This window comes from Hylobates moloch, unplaced genomic scaffold (assembly GCF_009828535.3).
Source record: "Hylobates moloch isolate HMO894 unplaced genomic scaffold, HMol_V3 SCAFFOLD_1, whole genome shotgun sequence".
Taxonomy (NCBI): Eukaryota; Metazoa; Chordata; class Mammalia; order Primates; family Hylobatidae; genus Hylobates; species Hylobates moloch.
Genome location: NW_026652276.1, coordinates 5745185 through 5769595, shown reverse-complemented (window position 1 = coordinate 5769595; position 24411 = coordinate 5745185). Strand labels below are relative to the sequence as shown.

General features: G+C 47.2%; 1 protein-coding gene across 8 annotated transcripts in view; it reads left to right on the top strand.

The window, feature by feature from the left end:
• AGAP1 (ArfGAP with GTPase domain, ankyrin repeat and PH domain 1) overlaps window positions 1-24411 on the top strand; it is a 642705-nt gene that overhangs the window by 555304 nt on the left and 62990 nt on the right. For all 8 annotated transcript variants that reach the window (XM_032753655.2, XM_032753653.2, XM_032753651.2 and 5 more), the window contains one exon: window positions 5376-5598. In XM_032753655.2, coding sequence (XP_032609546.1) covers window positions 5376-5598 — 223 coding nt within the window. The remainder of the gene's footprint in view (window positions 1-5375; window positions 5599-24411) is intronic.

Here is a 24411-nt window from a genome sequence, read left to right as displayed (position 1 = left end):
CAAGATCGCATCATTGCACTCCATCCTGGGTGACAGAGTGAGACTTCGTCTCAAGGGAAAAAAAGTGGGGGAGGGGGTGCTTAATTGAGATAAAGAAACTTCCTAATGTGTTGTAAAATGAAAAAGGGGCATGACAATGATTCTAGATGAACCTAATGAATATTCACAGGTATTTTGAGGGTTAAGATCTGTAAGGCTGCACTCTGGAAGGTTAGCACCAGTTGTGTCTGAGTGGTAGGGTCTTTTGAGGCTTGGGAATTTTCACGCAGCGTGGAATTTGGAATTGTGGTACTAGCTCCCTGACCCCCAGTTCTTGCAGAGAATGCGCTAGACCTCCAGGAGCCCCCTCTGTCTGTGCACTGGGCACGTCCCAGAGCACTGTTTCCAGAGTGGACACTGAGCTTCTGGAGCTTTGAGGGTGCCTGTCTATAAAGGGATTCCGAGAGCCAGTGAATTTGGGAAACTCTTAACAACATCCACCTCCCAGGAGGTTGCAGCCTTCGGACACCTGCGCTTCCGGGGAGTACTGCTCTGAAGATACCTGTCCAGCATGGCCCAACCCAGCGTGTCCCAGGCCCATCAGACAGTGGGGCCTTTGTTTAGGGCACCTGTTGCCTGCCTTCTGCCAGGAACATGCCAAGGAAAGTTCACACCTGAGGGCCCCTGAGAATCCTAGGGCTTGGGACCCTCAGTGGCTCTCACCAGCAGGTCTGACCTTCATGGACAGGCCCTGAGAGGCAGCCCACCCTTGCAGCTGCTTTCTGTCTGCCCATCCATGTCGCCCATGAAGCCCTGGTCAGAGCTGACCGTGCGCTGGTCCCTCCCGCCCTGCTGCATGGACCTCACAGGTGCCTCTCTCTCCTGGGCCTTTCTGATGTCTAGAATCCTGCCTTATTTCCTTTTGTGAACCCCAGGCCTGCGCACAAGAAGGGACTGGCACCCACCACTACCACCAGATAGCTCACCACAACCTACGTTAGGAGCACATCCAGGCTCTCATCTTCAGCTTGGCCCACAAATAGAACCTCGGGTCCCGCAACGTCAGGTCTCTATCCCATTGTCACCTCTTAGTCCTTCCCTGACCTCCAGGTTTGAAATCACACACACACATCCCTACTCCCTACTCCCTGCTGTTCTGCCCTGGGGGCTTCCTAGCTCTGGTGTATCCTACAATTTTCTTAGCTCTTTTCTGGTTTGGGCGGGGGCAGGGGCGGGTTGAGATGGGGTCTCGCCCTATAGCCCAGGATGGAGTGCAGCAGTGCAGCAGAAAGGGTGGGCTGCCTCTCGGGGCCTGTCCATGATTGCAGCAGTGCAGTCATGGCTCACTGCAGCCTTGAACTCTTAGGCATCAGCAATCCTCCCACCTCAGACTCCTGAGCAGCTGCGACTACATGTGCATGCCACCACACTGAGCTGATTTTTTAAATTTTCTGTAGAGAGTTAGTCTCACTATGCTGCCCAGGCTGGTGTTAAACTCCTGGCCTTCGGCGATCCTCCCCCATTGGCCTCCCAAAGTGCTGGGATTATAGGCGGGAGCCACTATGCTGGGCCTAGTTTTTTTAATTCTTTCCTGGTTGGTCTGTCCCCATACAATCTACGTCCCACATTTCTGTGGGCAGGGATTTTTCTCCATTTTGTTCACTGCTGTATCCCCAGAAGCCAGTGTGTTAATATTGGTGAAGGAACAGATGTAATTACAGCCAACACCTAACACTGTACTTCCCATGGGGCAGTCACTGCTCTAAGTGCCTCGTAGCTTTTAATCCTTCTGACAGCCCCTTGAGGATGGGAATTATTAGCCTCATTTCTCAGGAGGGGAGCTGAGGCCCGGAGAGCGAGAGGCTTGCAGAGGACAAAGGTGGAAAGGCAGTACTGGCAGGTGGCACGCACACAGGTGTGAGGGCCTGGAGAGCAGGCAGGGCAGGCCTGGGGCTGTGGGATCAGCGGGGCCTGAAGCCAGGTGGGGGGGCAGGAGACAGTTCAGAGGTCTGAGTCCGTGCTAGGAGGCTGGGATCAGTCACAGGCCGAGGTTCTCCACCCAGGCTGAGACACAGCGAAGTGTCCCAGTTGGGCCTTAAGATGTCTTTCAAAGAAATTGCAGTGGTGATGCTTAGATACCAACCCTTGCCAATGAGTCATTCTCTGCTGGAGCAGAGGCAAGTTTCTCCCCTCAGTCAGCCCCAGCCTTACCTGTCTCTAAGCAGAGGGTGGTGAGCATGGGGCCCTGGAGCACTTTACCCCCGCCCCCTGCAACATTTTGGGTTTCACAGAATTCAGAGTCCGGCACAGGAATGTGTCCCACGCATGAATGTCATCCTGCAGATCTGGACCTGACAGCCTGGAAGCTGTTGGGGGGAGGTAGGAGGGGGTGCACCAAGGTCTGAATGAGGGGCCAGCGTCAGTGGCTTCTGTATCTGCAACCCATAGCGGCATGGAGGGCGGTGGGGTGGGCATAGGAACCAAATCAGAGGTTCTGGCAAGAGTTTAGGCAAGTTTCTTTAGGGATCCAGATGTGAGTGGGGACAGTGTGTCAGAGCATTCCCCACAGCAACTGGTGATGGGCCGGATGCGGGGACATAAGGGAGCAGGAGAGGTGCTGGGTTTTGAGCGGTGGTGTGACATGATCAGAGGTGCTGTGTTCAGTGGGGCCCTGGCTGCTGTGTGAAGAGGTCTGCAGGGAAGTGAGGGGCGAGGCCGCAGACAGGAGCCCATTGCACCCCAGTTGCGATGCTGGTGAGGACACCCATGGGAGCAGTAGGTTCGAGAAGAAAGGGTTGGACTTACGAGAGGTTGAGAACCTTGCGATTGGCTGTGGGAATGATGGAAGAATCAAGGTGGACCCGTGGGGTCCCAGCTTGAATAGCTGAGACAGGAAGGACCTGGCAGAAGAATGCATTTGCAGAGTGGATGTTGACGAAGAGATTCTCCAACTTAAACGTACGTGGTCGCTGCGTGTATAATAACTCGGGAGCCAGGAAGAGGTGTTAGTGCTTGGGTGGTGATTGAAGTGTGGGTTGGGTTGGCCTGAAAGAGACTACAGAGTCAGAAGAGATGACCCCACAGGAGCCCTGAGGTCAGGGAGGAAGAGCTGGGAAGGAGATCACGACGGAGCAACCAGGAAAGTGGGGAAAAAATCCAGAGAGGTTGTGGACCAAAAAGGTCTCAGAAGTTAGCACTGGCCCAGCACAGTGGCTCATGCCCGTAATCCCAACACTTTGGGAGGCCCAGACAGGAAGATTGCTTGAGCCCAGTGGTTCAAGACCAGCCTGGGCAACATAGCAAGACCCCATCTCTGCAAAAAATGTAAAAAGTTAGCCAGACGTGGTGGTGTGCACCTGTAGTCCCAGCTACTCGAGAAGCTGAGGCAGGAGGATCACTGGAGCCCAGGAGTTTGAGGCTGCAGTGAGCAGTGATTGTGCCACCACAAGAGACCCTATCTCAAAAAAAAAGTAGTAGTCAGTGTTGTGAGAAGGGGTGGGGCAGTGGCCAGCCCACAAGAGGCCGAGTGAAATGTTGGCCACACAGGTCTTTTGGGTTTAGCCCTGGAAGGGGCTGGTGACTTTGGCTGTGCTGTGTCCATGGTCAGGAGATAGAGACCTGGTTGTCAGTGATCCAGAGGTGCAGAAGCAGAGGGGGCCAGTGGGGAGGTAGGCTGTGCAGACACAAAGGGAGAGCCACAGACGAGGATGGGTCCACGCCAGCTGTGTGCCATGCCTCCACCCTCCACACCCCCGGGCCAGGGCCTCCTCTATGTCGCCGCTGCCCTCTTCCTTGCCGTGCCACCTGTGCATTGGTTCTGACTGCACTTTTCAGCGTTGTGTCTCTGCATTTCTCTGTTCTCTTCTGCTTGGGTTTTTTTCATTTGATGCATAGGTTTCCCCTTCCCAGTCAGAACCTCTCTGAGGTCACAGACCTCTCTTCTCGCATTTCTTTTTTTTTTTTTGAGGAGTCTCGCTTTGTCACTCAGGCTGGAGTGCAGTGGCAGGATCTCAGCTCACTGCAACCTCTGCCTCCTGAGTTCAACCGATTCTCCTGCCTCAGCCTCCCGAGGAGCTGGGATTACAGGTGCCCTCCACCATGCCCAGCTAATTTTTTTGTGATTTTGGTAGACAGGGTTTCACCATGTTGGTCATGCTGGTCTCGAACTCCTGACCTCAGGTGATCCTCCCATCTCGGCCTCCCAAAGTGCTGGGATTAGAGGCATGAGCCACCACCGCGCCCGGCCTCTTCTCACATTTCTTGTGGTATCTATCACTCCCTTCTTGCATATGTAGTAGATGTTAAATAAAGGACTGGCTTTCTGATTTTTGATCAACTGGCGTAAGGCTATTGCTGGTCATTTGCCATTTATAAAACAAAGGATGTCTCCCCAGTGAGTCAGATGTGACCTGAGCTACTTGGTCTTTTGTTGACTCTTCAAGTGTGCCCGGAGTAAGCATTGCCTGTTCCCCAGGTGAGTAAGTCGTATCTACTTACGGTGGTGAAAGCCAGTGACTATCAAGGTCAACCCTATCTCTGCACATCAGCTGTAGATTCTAGCGTGAAGTCAACCCGGGCCTGAGTTCTTGGTCTTCTGCTGATGCCAGCCAGTTTCACGCAGTGAGTGCTCTAGTTCTGGGGTCCCACTGCTGCTGTCTGAACCCATTTCTTGTCCTGCACAATCCTTGCACTAGTCCTTGGTCTAGTTTCACAGCCCAAAGCCTGTCACCATTCATTCTGCAAGTCAGCGTTGGTTGTGCTGCGTGATAAACTCACTAAAGGGCCCTGCCCACCAACTTGCCCGCAATGCAGTTGCTTCAGTAGCTATAGTTAAATAAGATCACTGAAAACGATATTTTTTCACTATAGAGTACCTCTCTCTCATCTTTGAAATTTGCAAGCATGCCCGTTGTATACCTACTGGAAACTTGGATGTGCCAGTGGCTGCAGAGGTAGCAATGAAGGAATGACCAGAGTCATGGTGTCACCCAGCCTCCCCTCAGCACCACTTCTCCTTCCCTCTCGGCAGCAGCTGTCCACAGTGGATGCCGAGTCACACGTGTTTTTTCCCACACAGGTCAGCCCTCTCAAGGTGAATGCTGCTGTGACATATGGGAAAGTGCATCTTTTCTATCCAAACCAACGCTGTCAATTATTTATTGTGTGGAAAATTCCAAGGCTTTGGCTTCAGCCAGATGTGTTCTGAAGCTACTACCAACTGCCAGTCATTTGGGACACCTAAAACAGGGCTGAGCACTGGCTAGGGAGCATTTTTTCCAGCCATGGATGTGGTTCTGTCGATGTGAAGTTTGATTCGTGGCCTTGTGTTTCTAAGAACAGTTGGAATGATAGACGATGGTCTGATTGCATTTAGCATTCTGTTCCTCTTCCCATAGATCCTAACTGGGCCAGTTTGAACTTGGGAGCCCTCATGTGCATCGAGTGCTCAGGGATCCACCGGAATCTTGGCACCCACCTTTCCCGAGTGCGATCTCTGGACCTGGATGACTGGCCAGTCGAACTCATCAAGGTGATGTCGTCCATTGGGAACGAGCTAGCCAACAGCGTCTGGGAAGAGAGCAGCCAGGGGCGGACGAAACCCTCGGTAGACTCCACAAGGTAGGAGCTTTGGAAGATGCCTGGCTCTGGACACATTTGCCAACGGTTAGGCAACTGGAAGTGATCACAATGACAGCCACAGTTGGGAAGGCCCTGATAACCTGTAGGAATTCGGGAATTCCGATTCATCCGGCATGGGAATGTCTGTGTTTAAAACTGGTCTTAAGCAGACATGGATAATTCACACTCCTTAATTTTTTATGTTTGTTTTTAGGCCTTGGGGATTTCTCTCCCCCTCTTAGAAATGTATTAAGCTTCTAATCTTATGAATATATTACTTTAATTAATACATTTCTAATAGGCATAAGCTGTGCCATTAACACTAATTATGAATTTTTGATCCTTTAATTTTGTTATTCTTATAGCTTTGATAAGCATCTGCTCTGCCGATTCCCCCCCCCACCCCCCACCATCACACAAAAGTTATTTTTATGGTAACAAAATATATTTTATTTTCTAAAATATATTTCTAACACATTTAGTCAACCAAGTTCAGCATAATGTATGATGTTACTCCTCATTAATGTTAATTGTTATCCAGTGTAAAAAAACGCATTTATTTTGAGGCCATTTAGTTTCTCATTTTTCATTTACAGCTATTATAAACCGTTTTTGAGTACACATACATATTTAATGTTCCTAAGGGGTGATAAAATGGCGTGTCTTCTGAGAAGGCGTATGGCATGGAGGCGGAATAGAGCATTTCATCTCCGTACTTGTCTAAAGCAAGTGGCTTCCAGGGTTGCGCATTTTCTCCCACAATGGGAAGTAGGAGGTTGAGGTTTGCTGTCTGTGTTTGCCTCTCAGGTGTCTGAAGAGACGAAGGGAGAGGAGAGATCTCCCATCGCTGGTACTTTTTAGGTTCCTCTGGTTTGTTTTGCTGCTGATCAGATAAAATGAAAGTTCAAGTGGTAATCTGTGGTTACACCACAGAAACCAGTTCCTACTGCACAGCAGTAAGGACGTGAGAAGGGTTGGTGGACTTCAGTTCATTAACACTGAAAAATGAATTTGTGGTGCCACCTCTGGCTCACTGGAGAGAATGAAGCTGGTGCGTTACTCATGTGGCTCTCCGTATGAGGGATTCTGTGGTAGTGGGGACAACAGGAAAGGTGCAAAGAACGTATTTGTTTAAAATTGCAAGGTTTTGATACGCGCGCTCTTTATGAGTTATGCTCTATAGTGTAGATGCGGGTAAGTTTCTTACAAACCAAAGAAATTAGGCACTTTAAAAATTATTTTTCTTGATTTGTTTAACGCTACCATAGAAATCAGCTGGGTCATCAACTATGAACATGCTTAAAAGATGAATTCATGTTTTAATATCTATTTTTTCATAGATAATGATAACACTGGAGGAAACTTGGGTCTGAAAATGAAAAATGATTCGAAATTAGATTAAGCTTAATGTGTGAATGCAGAAAACATTGAAATAAGTTGGAAAAAACTATGCATCTTACTGTTTATATGTAAAAGAAGCGCATTCACTATTTTTACTATCATGAATTATTGGAAAAGTTTGTTTATCCATCCATTAAAATTTAGAAACCATTTGGAATTATTAGAAGCAAAGATATGGGTTCATTTTTTACCTGACAAATACTTTATAATTTCATCTTCATTCATAAATGAAGATTGTGTGTGCACAGGTATTTTATAGTTCTAATTTGCATCCTTGAATTAAGTTCTTGAGTGTAGAGCCCAGTCTTTTTTCCAGTGTTACGTACATCACATCATCGTATTTTAGAGACCTATTGCAGAGACTGCTTACTCAGAAGTGCAGTGGTTGCAGTTAAGTCCCATCTTTTCTTTAGTCACACTGGCTTTCCTAAAGAGCAGGCCGAGTTGTAATTCCTCTCCAAGACTGTGGTGTTGGTGATGTGGTTCTGTGCTGTTGCTGAAGGTAACTGTGGAATTTCTAAATTCCCTTTGCACCTAAGAAGATAAACACATACGAGAATTGAATGTTTCTTTGTGCCTGTAGTAATTTTCCTGGGGAGTTTTGTTTTCAGTGAAAATCAGCAAATAATCATTGCGCACTTTCTCTTAGAAAAGAAACGGTGAGTGATGATTGCAGTTCCCTGGTGATTGGTGAACGCTCTCAGGGCCGCCTGAGGATGCCAGGGCTCGGGAGGGTGCTGGCAGTAGGTGCATTCTGGGAAGTGTCACTGGAGAAATGGCATCTGAGCTGGACTCTGAAATAGGGGGTGATTCGCAGGGCCAGGGCCAGGGAACCGGGTGGGAAGGCGGGCTGGAGGGTGGGAGTGGCCTCGGTGGATGCAGGCTCAGCCTGGCCCGTGGGGAGGTGTGCATGTCAGCGAATACAGCACCGTGGACGGGAGCCTCCCATGAATGAGGAGGAGCAGGGATTGCGGAGGCCCAAAGAGCAGAAGCAGGAAGGGCCTCTGAGCCAGGGCTGGCACCTTAAAAGCGACCCTGGGGGCAGGGGAGAGGGGAGGGGTTTGTCTATTCATAGGTTCTGTCTGTCCCACCTGTTCCCAAGAGGACTAAAGGCAGCCAGCAAGGTCTGTGTCCCTTCCAGCTGGAAGGCCAGGGTCCTGGTGGAGTATGCGGAAGCCTTAACTACATTGCCCAAAGCAAAACACACCCAGCCCAATAACAGAGTAGAAATTCAGACTCCCACCACCTTCACCGCCTCCTGCACGTCCCCTCAATAGAAAAAGGAAAAGTGAAAGTCAGGGCTGGAATCTCCGCAAGCAGTTCTGTCCATGACGTGAGAAGATTCTGCCTTTCGAAGCGACCCCCGCTCCCTCTGCCCCACTCCGCCCCTCCTGGTCTCTCTGCAGAACCTACGATTGTTAGTAGAAGCAGCTGGAAGGTTCTTTTAATGTGGCCCTGAGGTAATACCAAAAAGAAATATTTTAATAAATTTTTATCTCGATCAAAGGAAAAGCCAAGTGCAATATATTTGGTGTAATTCTTTGAAAAAGGGCCCAGCTGTTTTCCCGAGGAGCTCTGGTCCATTCCATCTTGTGCAGAAGATTCATTCTGACAGTGGAATATAATTAGAAATGCATCGTTCCGCCTGCCCCCACCCCCAAACACACACACACACACACGCATGCACACACACACACGCATGCACACACACACATGCATGCACACACACACAGATTCAAGACCATGGGGAAGTAGAACACAGCAGATCTTCCTCCAGAGAGACCGCCGCACACTGGAGTCACCTATTCGTGCGGCCAGTTAGGACAGCAGGCGCCCTGGACAGCCGGCCTCTGCTATGTCCCTGCACCCCTGATTAGGGCAGCTTCGGATGGCTTATAATTGGTTCCAGTGAATCTCTGCCGCCCTGAGAACTGCCGTTCAAACTTGAGCAGCATCATGATCAATTGAAGCTGACGGCGGCTGAAGCAGTATTGACTTCCCATTCCTAAACAGGGGAATCATTAGTCAAGAAAAGCATCTTTTAATTACTCCCAGGAAGAAAAAAAAAAAATCTTTTTGGATGGATTCTGCAACAACTGCCATTTTTTCCCAATGCATTCGATATTAAATTTATTGTCGCAGGAAGGGAGAGGACGCCCTTCGTCCCCCTCTGTAATGGGGGTTTAATTTGGAGAAGGAAGCGCGTTAGAGAACGGATCAATGCTACAACAGTTAACTACATCTGGGGTAGCATCAGAATTCCCCTCTCTAATTGCTATTGACAGCATTTAAGCACACACTTAAAATAATGATTTTAAGTGGGGATGTTGAAGTGGTGGTGAGGTGGTAACAGTGGACACAACTAACTAGGTTTTAGGGGTTTAAGAAGGGAGCCGTCAGCTGTATGTAGGACAGGGCTTCATAACACCCGGCTTGTGTGTTTGTGTGGTACCATAACGTAGCGTGTTGTAGGGCGTTGAGCAGCTGGGCCGGGGGCCGCCAGCCAGGCAGGGCTCTGGGTTCCAGTGTTAGAGGTACATGGTGTTACTGTAAGGAGAAGTTGCCAAGCTCCTTGGTGACGCTTTCAAAGGCAAGAGTAATAAGCTCAGAGGTGAAGATGTTAAAACAGCGAATGTCTCCCGCATGAATGAATGATTGAACGAGTAAATGAGTGAAAGCGAGAACTCGTCATCATGGAACACATGTCAGGTGCTCTTGCTACTTCAGGGCCTTGGAATTCCTCATGTGAGTGAAACTGGGGCTTTGACGTTTGCAGCACCAGCAAAGCCGTCTCAGTAAACCCGTCCACGCACATCCTGTCTCCCTCGCGGCACAGCGGTGTTTCCGGGGCTGCACGGCAGTGCCCTGGCCCGTTGTTCTTTATTGTTGTCCCCATTGCACTTAAAAATGTTTGGGATTGGCTGCAGTGCAAGTGATTTCCTAGCAGGACGGAGCAGAGCCCTCTGGCGCCACATTCCTCTTGGCAGAAGCCTCGCTGTGCGTAGCACTGCGTCTCCCCATCTTTGTGTCCTGGTGTCAAAGCATTTGGCCCCCAAGGCCCTGCAGGGACTCGCTGCTATTTGCATTTCAGTGCAGGTAGCCTGTTTACTTGGTGGCTTGGGAGCCTGCTGATTTGGACCAGGAAATCAGAGGAACCTGGAAGTGGAGAATAGTGTTTTCAATTCCGTGAAAGAGCTCTGGAGAGGAGCTCTAAGCGCAACTGAAATCACCCATTACCTCTTTGATGCCACTTGGAAGGGAACTGAGTTTGCTGATTTAGTATGTATTCTTTTCCCTTTTTTAGCATCCTTTTTCTTTTTCTTCCCCCCATTATTTGTAAGTTCACCTCTGTGCCTAAACTCCCTTCTTGTCTTTAACCTATAAAAAGATGTCGCCTTCGATAGGAAGATTTGGGGCCAGACATCAGAAATCCGCGTGGGAGAGACTGGCCGTACACTTCCAGATGGAACAAGTCTGCCCAGTGATGTGAGTTCCGTCTCTTTTTGATTCTGGAACTCCACTTTGATCTTATTTATGCACATGGAGATATTGATAAAGGGGAAATGTATCCAAACTGAAAATAATTGGATCCCTACAGCTAACTCTGAGATATTAAAAGCAGTACCACTTGGCTGTGTCTTTGTCTTGTTAGGTTTGATCATAAGATCACAATATAGTAATCTCGGGCTCAAATTTCTGGCATAAAGATGCACTGTTCCAAATGTGGCCTCAGGGAACACGACTGCCCATACAGCCCCAGGATTGTCTCATCTTATTATTTTTCAACAGTTCTTGGCCTGCTGAGGTCAATGTTTTGTCTCTTTTGAGTGTTCTTCTATGCTTGACACCTTTTCCTATTTTCTTTCTTTAAAAAAAAAAAGGGAGGGGGAGAAAAGGAGAAAAAAAAATAAAAAAAGGACTTTGCCGAGATGACCAGAGTCCATCTGCAGTTGGGTGGCATCTGCTCCCCACATGTCACTTCCCTCATTAACAAGCAATTGAATTAATTAAATGCTACTCAGAACACGCATAACAAGCTACCGGCAGTGTCCAAATTAGCACTGATAATCAAGGATGATTTCCTTTATTATCCTGCTAAGTGGTGTGCAGACTCTGATCTCCCTGTCTGCCCTCATCTATTTACATACCCCCAGCTCCTGCCTTTGGAAGCGGAGGTTATCTTACCTAGTTAATTTGCCACGATCACCGAGCATGGCGGATTGATGCCCTGCCCCTGCCGCCACTGCCGGGCCTGGGCCCCCTCCCCGGCTGCCCTCCCCCAGCCCCAGCCTTTGTATCTCAAGCTCACTGATAAATTAAAGGCCACCCCTGTGGTCTCTCAAGTGAGTAATAGAGGCAGAAATTTCATTTTGCAACTGGCTGATTTAATGATCCAAAGGGTAATTAATGGCCTGATTATCTTAATGTTAAATATGTCCGGCAGCAATTACTGTGACCTCCCGCTTGTCAAGGTCCGGGCTGTGCTCTTCTTTCAATTAAGTTCTCTGGGGCTTAATGGTATGAATAAACTCCTCTGATTCTATCAACCCGGACGCAGAGGGTTCAGGGAGCTGGGGGCTCGTTTGGAGTTTTAATCAGCCTGTCTTCTACTCCGGCGATCAGAGTTAACAATTATAGCAAGGACAGTTTAACTTTCTTCTTCCCCATGCAGACCCCCCTACACGTACACACATGCACACTTTTGTGTGTAGTTTCATGTGCCTTGTTTTCATGTGTTTCTTTCAGTGCTCTGAGGGAGAATTCTGTTTTGTGGAGGAAGCCGCTGTGCTCTGTGAGGCTCGTCTCTTCCAATATAAATTATCATGTGAACGCTGTGGTTTTTCTATTTGACAGGCTTAATTAATTGGCAGGAGCCCCCGAAAATGACAGTGCCACTAATTGCAACTCAAAGTGAATTTCTGTCACCGCGGCGTGCTTGTCAGTGGGCATGCCCTGGCCCCAGCCTCAAAGCGGGTCCACCCTCCCAGTTTCCCCATCCAGGCGGGGACTATGCCCTGCTCAAGCCATGACAGTGGCAGACTCCTCCGAGGAGCTGTGGGTTTGCAGGCACACCGTCTGCTTGCAGGAGTGACGTTTACTACCAGTAAAGTTTATACATCCTCAGCTCTGCAAACGCAACAGCTGCTCAGGGACCTCAGCCTTTACTTAAGATATTTTAGCAACTTCTCTTAGCAAGCCAACTTGGAATCAGACTGAGAGAACCATGACTCACTTAGCCACCCTTCATGACTGTATGGTCCTCATTAGCACACTGCTAAATATGCTTCAGTTTACTAGAGCCCCGGGCCTGGATCAGAAGTATTCTGCTATAAATATTAAGCCAATTAGGAAAATGTACAAATGAGAAGTACGTTAACACTGCCTTTAAAATAATATCTATAGATTACAGTTGACAACAGATACAGCAATGCATCTAGTGAACCTCCGCCAGGGAGCTTGGTGGGAATTCGGGCAAGCTTTCCATAAAGACTGGCTCTAATTATAAGAAAGGTGATTCTAAGAAGATTCTCCATGAGGTTAAGTATAATGGGATCTGCTTTTTCAAGGATAACTATACTTACATTTGCCTTTGAACCAGACAGACAGAATGGTGCTCTCGGTTTATCATGCCGCCTGCCGCACACGAACCCCAGTTATTTGTTTGATCCTGCAAGAAACCAGTGTGTGCTGGGAGCCGGCTTTGCTACCACAGAGCTGTCTAGGGTTGAAAATCCTCATCATTTACTTTCTGAAATACGGCCGTCGTGACAATTAAGGAGTTTCTGATGCTTAAGAATTTTTACTACCCCTGGCAGATGAGAAGGCAAGTCATCAGCAGGCAGCAACTGGCTTCCAGGTGCCCTGACCACGTTCAAGCCTGTGTCTACTTGTGGGAGTATATGAAGGAATGGAATGGGAAGATGAACCTTTTTAGGCTTGAATTATATAACATGGGCCAATAAATATGGCCTCTGTTTTGATTCCTCCAGCAGTCGAGCATTTTCCAAAGGTCCCTGTCTTTCAGTGGTGTTTTGCTTATTTTGCACCAGAGACTGTCTGTCTTCTAGGGAACTTTTCTCTTTCTTCTTCTTAATGAAGAAGAGGGAGAGAAAAACACAGCTGGAGCGCACAGTGCCCTGTGTGCTTGGATTATTCCCATTCCCAGGCGTGTGCCAGGGTCACATGGGAGCGCAGGTCAGACTGCAGGCACCAGGATCTGACTCCAGATGCCGCTCTGCAGTCCTGCTGCTGCTCCTTCCTTTTCTGCCAAATGCATGTCAGTAGTGGCACTGGGAGAACCGTCATGTTTAGCAGCATCCCCTCCCACTCGCCCCTGGTCAGTTTCTATCTCAGTAGCCATCATGTGTCAAACTTATGAAATAACTAGTGCAAACTTATTATGTAACTACAGTGTCTTTCCACTGTACAGTAGCTTCACTTACAGTAATACAGGTAATCGTAAAGCCTCTTCCATTTTAGTTTACATTCACGTAGCTAACTTGACTTTTTTGGTGGCATCTCTCTCTATCGTCCAGGCTAGAGTGCAGTGGCGCAATCTCGGCTCACTGCGACCTCTGCCTCCTGGGTTCAAGCGATTCTCCTACCTCAACCTCCCAAGTAGCTGGGATTATAGGCGCACGCCACCACACTCAGCTAATTTTTGTATTTTTAGTAGAGACAGGGTTTCAACATGTTCGCCAGGCTGGTCTCAAACTCCTGACCTCAGGTGATCAGCCTGCCTTGGTCCCCCAAAGTGCTGGGATTACAGGCATGAGCCACTGTGCCTGGCCAAAACTCGACCTTTTAGGTCACACAGCCATGATTGTAAAGTCTTAATTCTCTTCCATCAGTGCTAATCCTAAGAGCTTCCACAGAAAACAGCACTGCGAACTGTAAAATGTTGAGACCCACCCACACAGGTGCAGGGTTAGAGCCCCAGTGTTTCACATAACCACATCCTGCCCATGTCCCTGACCCAACACTGCCTTTTGGGAATGTAAAGCCTGTATTGCAGAGACCTCACAATCATATTTATTATCTGCGTGGTACAATATGGAGCCATATCTCAGGCCATAGAGTTCCTGGTTCTGGTTTCATGGCCAGCATCTTCTGCCATTTTAATTTTAAAAACAGGGTAATTCCTCATTTCTAAGAAGAGACTAGCCATTTTTCCACCCACTTAATTATGTAGAGTTAATGCTAAAAGAAAATAATATTTATGAAGTTTCCTGGGCTTCCTTTTTATCCGGAAGATACAATCAGCTTTGAGGCCTGGGTCATGCATACTGGCAGTGAGAGGGACAGGTGGTCCATGCCCTCCCCAGGGGTTGTGGAGGGCCTGCTGATATAGAAGATGTGGTCCATGTTTACTTTGCTTCGTATCTATATAGTGGTTTATTGCAGCATCAATATCACATGGGAAGGTATATTCTTGAGCCCCACCCAAGCCTACCCAGTCAGCATCCCTAGAGGGTAGAGTCCAGTGGTGTGTTTTAACTCTCTAGGTAATTCTTATGCACATTAAAGTTTGAGACACTCTGGTCTGCACTAAGTAGTAAAAATAAAAGCCCACAATCTTGCCTGTGAACTCACTGTGTTAGTCCAAGTCCCTGGACTTCATTCCTCACTTCTTGAGACCCAAGTCTTCTGTTTTCTTCCTTTACCAGACTGTTGTCTAGCCTAGCATATCCAGTATATCCCAGCAGATGTTACAGCCAGAGAGCATCTACAAGAGGATTATACTCTGTGATAAGGTGGCATTGAATGCAAGGAAGGCAAGGTTGGTTCGACACACCAAAAATCAATCAATGTGATATACCACATTAATACAGTAAAGAGAGAAAAAAACATAATCTTTTCAAGGGATGCAGAAAATACATTTGACAAAACCCAGTGCCCTTTCATGGTAACAAACACTCAGCAAACTAGGAATAAAGGGAAACTTGCTGAACCTGATAAAGGACATCTCTAAAAAACCCACAGCTAACATTGTACTTTATGGTGAAATACCGCAGGCTTTTCCCCTAAGATCACGAACAAGACAAGAATGTCACCAGATCTGTTCAGCATTATACTGGAGGTTCAAGCCAGGGAATTAGGCAAGAAGAAGAAACCAAAGGCATCCAGATTTGAAAAGAAGAAGTAAAACTACCTCCATTTCCAGATGACATAATCTTTTATGTGGAAAATCCTAAGGAACCCACAAGAAACAAGTTAAGCAAAATTGAAGGATACAAGATCATTGTGCAAAACTCTTAGCTGGCCATGGTGGCACAGGTCTGTAGTCCCAGCTACTCAAGAGGCTCAGGCAGGAGGATTGCTTGAGCCTAGGATTTCAAGGCTGCAGCGGGCCACAATCGCACCACCCTTTCCAGCCTGGGGAACAGAGCAAGACTCTGACTCTTAAAAAATCAAAAAGGCCAGGTGCAGTGGCTCATACCTTAAATCCCAATGTTTTGGGGGGCTGAGGCTGGAGGATTACTTGAAGCTAGGAGTTCAAGACCAGCAGCCTGGGCAAGATAACAAGACCTTATCTCCAAAAAAAAAAAAAAAATTCTATTGTATTTCTATACACTAGCAATGAACAATCAAAATAAAATTAGGGACAATTCCATTTACAAATAGCATCAAAAAGAGTAATATACTTAGGAATAAATTACCTGTACATTGAAAACTACAAAGCATCATTGAAAGGAATTAAAGAAGACCTAAATAAATGAAAAGACATCATGTTCATTGATTGAAATATGGCAGTACTCTTCAAATTGATGTACAGAGTCAGCAAAATCACTTTCAGAATCTCAGCTGCCTGTTTTTTTCCCAGAAATTTGACAGCTTATCCTAAAATTCATATAGCACAGTAAGAGACCATCAAATATCAAAACAATCTTGAAAAAAGAATTAAGTTGGAGATCTCACACTTTCTGATTTCAGAATTTACTACAAAACCATCGTGATCCAAGCCTGTGTGATATTGGTGTAAAAATAGACATATACATCGATGAAGCAGAATCGAGAGTCCAGAAATGAGCGCCTTCATCGGTGGTCAGTTGATTTCCAAAAAAGATGCTAAGACATCTTCCCCATCAATGGGGAAGGAATAGTCTTTTTAGGAAGTGGTGCTGGGACAACTGGATATCCACTTGTGAAAGAATGACGTTAGACTCTTACCTAATGCTGTATATAAAAATTAACTCCAACACCTGTAATCCTAGCACTTTGGGAGGCTGAGGCAGGTGAACACTGAGGTCAGGAGGTTGAGACCAGCCTGGCCAACGTGGTGAAACCCCATCTCTCCTAAAAATAGAAAAAGTAGCTGGGCATGGTGGCATGCACCTGTAATGCCAGCTACTTGGGAGGCTGAGGCAAAATAATCACTTGAACCCAAGAGTTGGAGATTGCAGTGAGCCGAGATCGCACCACTGCACTCCAGCCTGGGTGACAGAGCAAGACTTCATCTCAAAACACACACACACACACACACACACACACATTAACTCCAGATTGATCAAAGACTTCAGTGCAAAAACTGAAACTATAAAACTTTCAGAAGAAAATGGGGGTAAATCTTTGTGACTTTAGATTAGGCAGTGGTTTCTTAGATATGATATCTAAAGTACAAGCAATAAAAGAAAAAATAGATAAATTGAATATTCGCCAAATTAAAAATTTTAGTGCTTCAAAGGGCAGTGTCAGAAAAGTAAAAATGCACAGAATGGGTGAAAACATTTGAACATTAAATATCTAATACTTAATAGGGATCTGGTATCCAGAATATAGAAAGAACAGTTACAGCTGGGCATGATGGCTCATGCCTGTAATCCTAGCACTTAGGGAGGCCAAGGTGGGAGGATCACTGGAGCCCAGGAGTTTGACACCAGCCTGGACAACATAGGGATACCCCTTCTCTATAAAAAATAAAAAACGTTAGCCAGGTATGGTGACTTGCACCTGTGGTCATAGGTAAGCTACTCAGGAGGCTGAGGCAGGAGGATTGCTTGAGCCTAGGAGGTCAAGGCTGCAGTGAGCCGTGATCGCACCACTGCACTCCAGCCTGGGCCACAGAGTGAGACCCCATCTCAAAAAAATATATATTTTTTTTAAAAAAAGAATACTTACAACTCAACAATAGAAGGTAGATTGTCCAATTTAAACATGGGCAAAGAGCTGGGCATGGAGGCTTATGCCCATAATCCCAGCACGTGGGGAGGCTGAGGCAGGAGGATCACTTGAGGCCAGCATCTCAAGACCTGCCTGATCAACATAGTGAGACCCCACCTCTACAAAAACTTTTAAAAATTAGCTGGGCACAGTGGGACACACGTGTAGTCCCAGCTACCTGGGAGGCTGAGGCGGGAGGACCTCTTGAGCCCAGGAGTTTGAGGTTGCAGTGAGCCGCTATCACGCCACTCCACTCTAGCCTGGATAACAGAACAAGACCTCGTCTCAAAATAAAATAAGTAAAAAATAAAAATGGGCTAAGACTCTAAATAGACATTTCTCCAGAAGATATAAAAATGGCCAATAAATACATGAAAAGATGCCTAATGTCATTACTTTTTAGGGAAATGCCGATCAAAAACCCTTGAGCCCCCACCGCACATGCTCTTGGACGGTCACGGCAAGTGTTGGTGAGGAATGTGGAGACACTGGAGCTCTCAGACACTCCCGGCGGGAATGCCAAAGGGTGCAGCCACTTGGGAAGATCGTCCGGCACTTCCTCAAAAAGTTAAACCTAGAGTTACCGTATGACCCAGCCATTCCTCTCCCAGGTCTATACCTAAGAGAAAGGAAAACACTTGTCCACACAAAAATGTACACACGAGTGTTCACAGCAACATCATTCGTAATAGCCAAAAAGTGGAAGTAACCCAAGTGTCCCTCTGTGGATGAATGGGTGAACAAAACATGGTCTGTCCGTACACCAGAATGTGATTCTGCCATGGGAAGCAGTGAAGTGTGGATACAGGTTGTAACATGGGTGAACCTTGAAAACATGATGCTAAAGGAAGGGAAGCAGACACAGAAGGCCACACCGTGTACCATTCCATCTGTCTGATGGCCAAAACAGGCACCTCCATAGTAATGCAAAGTAGATTCCTGCTTGCCAGGTGCAGGGGAGGGAGGGGCAATGGCGTATAGGGAGTGACTGCCTAATGAATACAAAACTTCTTTTGGAGACAGTGAAAACGATCTGGATTTACATAGTAGTGATGGTTGTACAGTCTTGCAAATATACTAAAAACCACTGAGTTGTACACTTTTGAAGTGTGAATTTTATGGTGTATAAATTATGTCAATTTTGGGGAAAAAAAAAGGAATTTCCAAAGGAAAACAGATGAGCCAGGGCGTTCCACAAAGAGAGCAGCTGGAGCAAAGGTGCAGGCACACAGGAACGCGTGCTGGGCGGCGGGGACCTGGGTGCGGGGCCAGGGCTGGCGTGTCTGCTCCTCCTCAGGCCTGGGGAGCAGAGCTCTGAGCAGGATGTGCACTGCAGCCAAATTCCAGCCCCGTGGACGGCCCAGAGTGGGGCAAGAGCAGGTGGAAGGGTGGTGCCTGTGTCCAGGTGAGCAAGTGAGTCTGAATCAGCGATCCACCAGATACTGGGGGTCCCTGGGAGAGACCAGGCACTTACAAGCCCTGCCTCCTGGAATCCATACAACAAACCAACGCCATTCTTTCCTTTTGCTGGACTAGGAAACTCAGGCCTGAGTCTCCCTGAACCTGTGAATGCAGGACGGGCCAGAACCCACCCCAGATCTGACCTCCCTGGAGGGAGCCATGGCCAGAGGGGAGGGCTGGGAGGCAGAGTTAGGCTAATACGGGATTCTGGGAGCATACTCAGGACTCGTATTTTGTTGTTGTTGTTGTTGTTGTTGTTACTTCTCATTGATTTTCATATTTTTTTTTTAGAGACAGAATCTCACTCTATCACACAGGCTTGAATGCAGAGGCATGATCATAGCTTACTGCAACCCCAGACTCCCAGGCTCAAGCAGTCCTCCCTAGTCAGCCTCCCAAGTAGCTAGGAGTACAGGCACATGCCTCCACACTCAGCTATTTTTTTTTTTATATTTTTGAGATGGAATCTCACTCTGTCGCCCAGGCTGGAGTGCAGTGGAGCAATCTTGGCTCACTGCAACCTCCACCTCCTGGGTTCAATCAATTCTCTGCCTCAGCCTCCCAAGTAGCTGGGATTACAGGCACCTGCCACCATACCCAGCTAATGTTTGTATTTTTAGTAGAGATGGGGTTTCACCATCTTGGCCAGGCTGGTCTTGAACTCCTAACCTCATGATCCACCTGCCTCGGCCTCCCAAAGTGCTGGGATTACAGGTGTGAGCCACCGCACCTGGCCATCAGCTATTTTTTTTAAGAGATGGGGGTCTCACAGAAATCCTGGCCTCCAGTGATCCTCCTGCCTTGGCCTCCCAAAGTTCTGGAATTACAGGTGTGAGGCAATGTGCCCTGCTGTACTCAGGACTCTTTGACTCTTTTTTTTTTTTGGAACTGGAGTCTTGCTCTGTTGCCCAGGCTACAGTGCAGTGGCGTGATCTCAGCTCACTGCAACCTCCGCCTCCCAGGTTCAAGTGATTCTTCTGCCTCAGCCTCCCGCCTGGGATTACAGGTACCCGCCACCACTCCTGCCTAATTTTTGTATATTTAGTAGAGACGGGGTTTCACCATGTTGGCCAAGCTGGTCTTGAACTCCTGACCCCAAGTGATCCACCGGCCTCGACCTCCCAAAGTGCTAGGATTACAGGCATGAGCCACCGGGACTCTTAACCAAAGTGAATGTGGGGTGTGGGAAACACAAGCATCCGTGTTCATGTTTAGTTTTCTTTCTTGGGCCATTGGGAGGATGATGAGACCTTTAAACAACAAGCAAAACACACAAAAGCTAATTCCAGTCGTAAAATCTTGATGAGATTATTTTCATGTTAAGAAAGGTAAAAGTTGCACACGTTTGGGCTGGTGATTTCGACAAGACTGATTGATTGATTTCTAGGCTGGCCACCCAGTGTAGCAGAGGCCCAGCCTCACCTGTGCCGTCTTGGCTTTGTGGCTGGGTCACTGGGCTTTAGAGGCAAACTGTCCGAGGCCGGTGGGATAAAGCAAGCCCCTCCTGGCTGCAGAGATCTGACTTCTTCACAGAATTACTTGAGGCCCAGAAAGGGAGAACAGCAATGACAACACCATTAAAGCTTCAAATAATTAAATGTCATTTATAACTGATACAAAATTTCATCAACCAGGGGTCTGGAAGACGAACGTTATCTGGAGCACACATCACTCAGTTTTAGGGACCCACTCATATAAAAAGCATCCTGATGTACATGATCTAATACAAATGACCCTGGAGGATACATACATAATCATGATGACTTACCTATAAGTTTCTCCTCAAGGACCTCAAAGAGCTGCCACAATGTCTTCACGCTGATCCTTGCCATCTTAATGAAATTAGGAGATAACTGTTTAAAATCAGAGAAGATGACACCCAGACAGGAAAAGTGACTTGCCTATAATTAACCCAGTGAGTTGGACCAAGCCGGAATTAGCCTGTGGACCCGTCACCCAGAGGCTCCTGAAAGAAGCCAACAGCATGGCTTAGGAGCATGGAATTATGGCTGCAAATGCCTCCAGTGGCTTTCAGCTTCGGATGCTAAAGCCCAGGACACTCCTACACAGTGCAGATTTGCTCTGCGGTGGCTCGCGCCTGTAATCCCAGCACTTTGGGGAGGCCGAGGCGGGTGGATCACGTGAGGTTGGGAGTTTGAGACCTGCCTGGCCAACATGGTAAAATCCTGTCTCTACTAAAAAAAATACAAAAATTAGCCAGGCCTAGTGGCACACATCTGTAATCCCAGCTACTCAGGAGGCTGAAGCAGGAGAGTCGCTTGAACTCGGGAGGCAGAGGTTGCAGTGAGCCGAGATCGTGCCACTGCACTCCATTCTGGACAACAGAGCGAGACTCCATCTCAAAACTAAATAAATAAACAAAATGCCAGTAGCACCCCTGCTGAGGAGCATGGAAAGAGCCCTCCAAAAATTTAACCCACACTGCTGCAGAGGGACCCAGGATCAGCTCCCACCAGCTGATTGCTGGTATCCTTTAAACAGCACGTGAAAAGACCTGGAAGAGCTTCGCACCCTTCCTGGGAGAATTCTTTGGGGGTGTGGAAGGAATGAACTGAGAAAGAGGAATATGTTTTCATTCTAAATTGCCAAATTATACCTTTCAAAACACATAAAATGAAAATAAGAATAATCACCTGTTCTGTAATATTCCAGAGGAGCCATAGTAGACACTCAATAAATATTTGAGAGATTGTGTTACTTTTTCATTGTTTTTTTCCCCAGAAACTAAAGTTAGGGTCACAATATATGACTGATAAGAAAGGAAGTGGAAGTAAGTGGCCAGGCAAAGGCTCCATGGAGTATCAGCCTGACAGATACTGCTGGAGAGGTGAGGCAGATACAGACAGACAGCAGCTTATCGGAGGCCGGAAGGCTTACGTGCTGCCTTCATCACGGGCTTCGTCAAAACCTCCGGGTTTCAACACAGCGTTGGAAAAGGCTCTGTTCCTGACGTTCCCACTTGTGGTTTTGAAATTGCCAAGCCAAGAGAAGTTGAATAACTTATTCGCACACAGGGGCACGTCCATTGGCTTTGAGTTAGGAGTGTGGATGGTGGTGTCTTCAGCTCCTCGGGCCCCTATTGTTGCTGCCTGCTTGTGACTCTGCATTCAACTGGATGCATTTTATTTCTGAAACGCACTCGCCCTATGGCCGGTTTTCATCTGGCTGTGAAGCAGCCATCAAAGAAAGCTCCCCTAAATGTTCCGTTCGCAGGCAGCCTAGAAACCTTTTCTGACATGTTGCTAACACTCCATCAGGCTCCCTCTGGAATAGGAACAGTGTTCGGCCAGCCTGTGGACAGTTGGGTGATTATCGAAAGGGGGAGGCTTACAGAGGCTGCAGAGCTCCTAGAAAAAGGAACGCCTTTAAATGTGCATATTTACAGCGAAATCCTGTTTCCTAAGGCAAGCGAGTGGGGTCCCATTGTTGCCGGAACAGATCATCTCCATCATCCTCTTAAAAACGGGGCTCTTCTGACAGCTGCCTCCTGCTGGGTTGCGGAGCTCTGTGGCGCCCAGTTGGGCTTCAGGGCAAATGAAGCCTTAGGACCCACCATCTAGCACTGCTTTCAGCAAAGCCTTCCAGAGTCCCTCCTTCTGTCCAGCAGCTTCCTTATCAGATGGGAAAATCCTTGCATCATTAGATGTGACAAGTCACTGTGCTTGTCCCCAGCTGTTGTGCTGAGATTCTAGGGAGTAGCTGTCTGATGGCCAGGGTGGCACCGTGGTCGACGTATGTCCAGCAACATCAGAGTCACTACTCGTGGCCCTCAGTGGGATGTGCCCTCAGTAATGACTTGCCCGTGTGTCCTGAAAACCCTTCTTCCATTGCTTGTCCCACTAGGGCCACCCTGCCCAAGCTCTGGAGGGGACACTCACTTTGCACATCCATTTACTGACACATGGGCTTCAGGAAGCCCTGATTTGCAGGCTGCGGTGAATGCACAAATTACTAGAATTTTGGTTTTTGTTTTTTATTGTTTTTTGAGATAGAGTCTCACTCTGTCGCCCTAGCTGGTGCAGTGGCACAATCTCAGTTCACTGCAACCTCTGCCTCCTGGACTCAAGTGATTCTCCTGCCTCAGCCTCCTGAGTAGTTGGGACTACAGACGCCTGCCACCACGCCCAGCTCATTTTTGTATTTTTAGTAGAGATGGGGTTTCGCCATGTTGGCCAGGCTGGTGTCAAATTCCTGACCTCAATTGATCCACCTGCGTCGGCCTCCCAAAGTGCTTGGATTACAGGCGCGGGACACCGTGCCCAGCCAAATTACTAGAATTTTGAATACCTCATTCTCAAGGTCCCAGTATCATGCCATTCTTTTGAGATTGTTGAGATAAATCAGGAACTCTTAAAATGGTTGGATTACCCAGAGCAAGTGGTATATTTTTCTTTTAGCTTTTTAAAAAATTTATATTGGGGTATAATTTGCATACTGCATTACACACATTTTGAGTATACAATCAATTCAGTTGGTTTTCATAACTGCAAATAGGTCTATCAATAATATTCCTATCACCCCAGGAACTTCCCCTGTCCCCCCTCCTGTTTATTCTCCCTGTTCAGAAGCAGGCATGAATCTGACATCTGTCAGGATAGGTTAGTTTTGCCTGTTAGAAAATTCATGGAAATGGAATTATATGGTATATACGTTTTTGTGCCTGGCTACTATCATTCAAAAATATAATTGAAAAGGATTGTGTATCTACCAAGGATACATTTTCCGCATGTAAGGGAATATCTGCAAATGTCTTCTCACCAACCAATTTTTTTTTTCTTTAATCACTGAGACCTAGGAGTTTACTGTAAGTCAGATGTACTCTCTGTAGATCTGCTTCTGGAGTTGGGGTTCAGAGTTCCAACTCAGGTCAGACTGGCAGCATCCAACCTGGTCTTTACCACTGGCTTGCGGTGTGACCTGGGCTGGATGTTCACCCTCACTCTGCCTCAGTTTCCCAATCTGCCAAGTGAGGGTTAAGTGTAGTACCTGCCTCATCAGGATGATTTCAAGAATTAAATGAACAATATATGTAACACAGTGCTGAACACCTATTCTCGATAGAGGGCTAAGTTCTAAATAGAAGTCACCTATTAGTTTTTTTAAGGAAAAATCAGTAAGCTTTTAAAGGGGAAAAACTTGTAAGAGTGAGACACTTTGAGCAAGTTCAGAAACCTCGTTAAAGATTATAATGAAAAATATTATGTCTACCTGTCATATTTGCTATAATGTGCTAAATCAGGTGGGCAGGACAAGTCTTCAGTATCTACAGAAATGCCTAGTATTGAGCTGACCCATTTGAGAAAGGAAGGATGTTTCTGGAAAGACAATCTGATTATTTTCTTAGGAAGTAGTGTGAAATAATCTATGTTACTATGCGCTAGATGATGTGGCCAAGACTGTGAGTAACACATATTGGAAAAAGAGAATGGGGTGCTGTCTTTCCTCTGTTCTGGGGAAGAAACCTCGTCTCTTAACAGACGTTCTGCATATCCTTTCCAGTATGCCGTGTTCACATGAGGTGAGACGAGGAAGAGTGAGTGTTTTTCACAAGGGTCTCATGGAACCCAAAGAGTATTAACCGTTCCTGGGTGTTTTGCATCGTGTTCCAAATCATAGCCACTGGGCTGTCAGGGTCAGCCATCCGTCCTGTACTAGCTCATCTGGCAAAGAGAAGGACACGTCGTGTATGTTCCTGTAAGACAGAGTGGCTCTTACTAAAATCAAATAATTGGCTGGGCGTGGTGGCTCACACCTGTAATCCCAGCACTT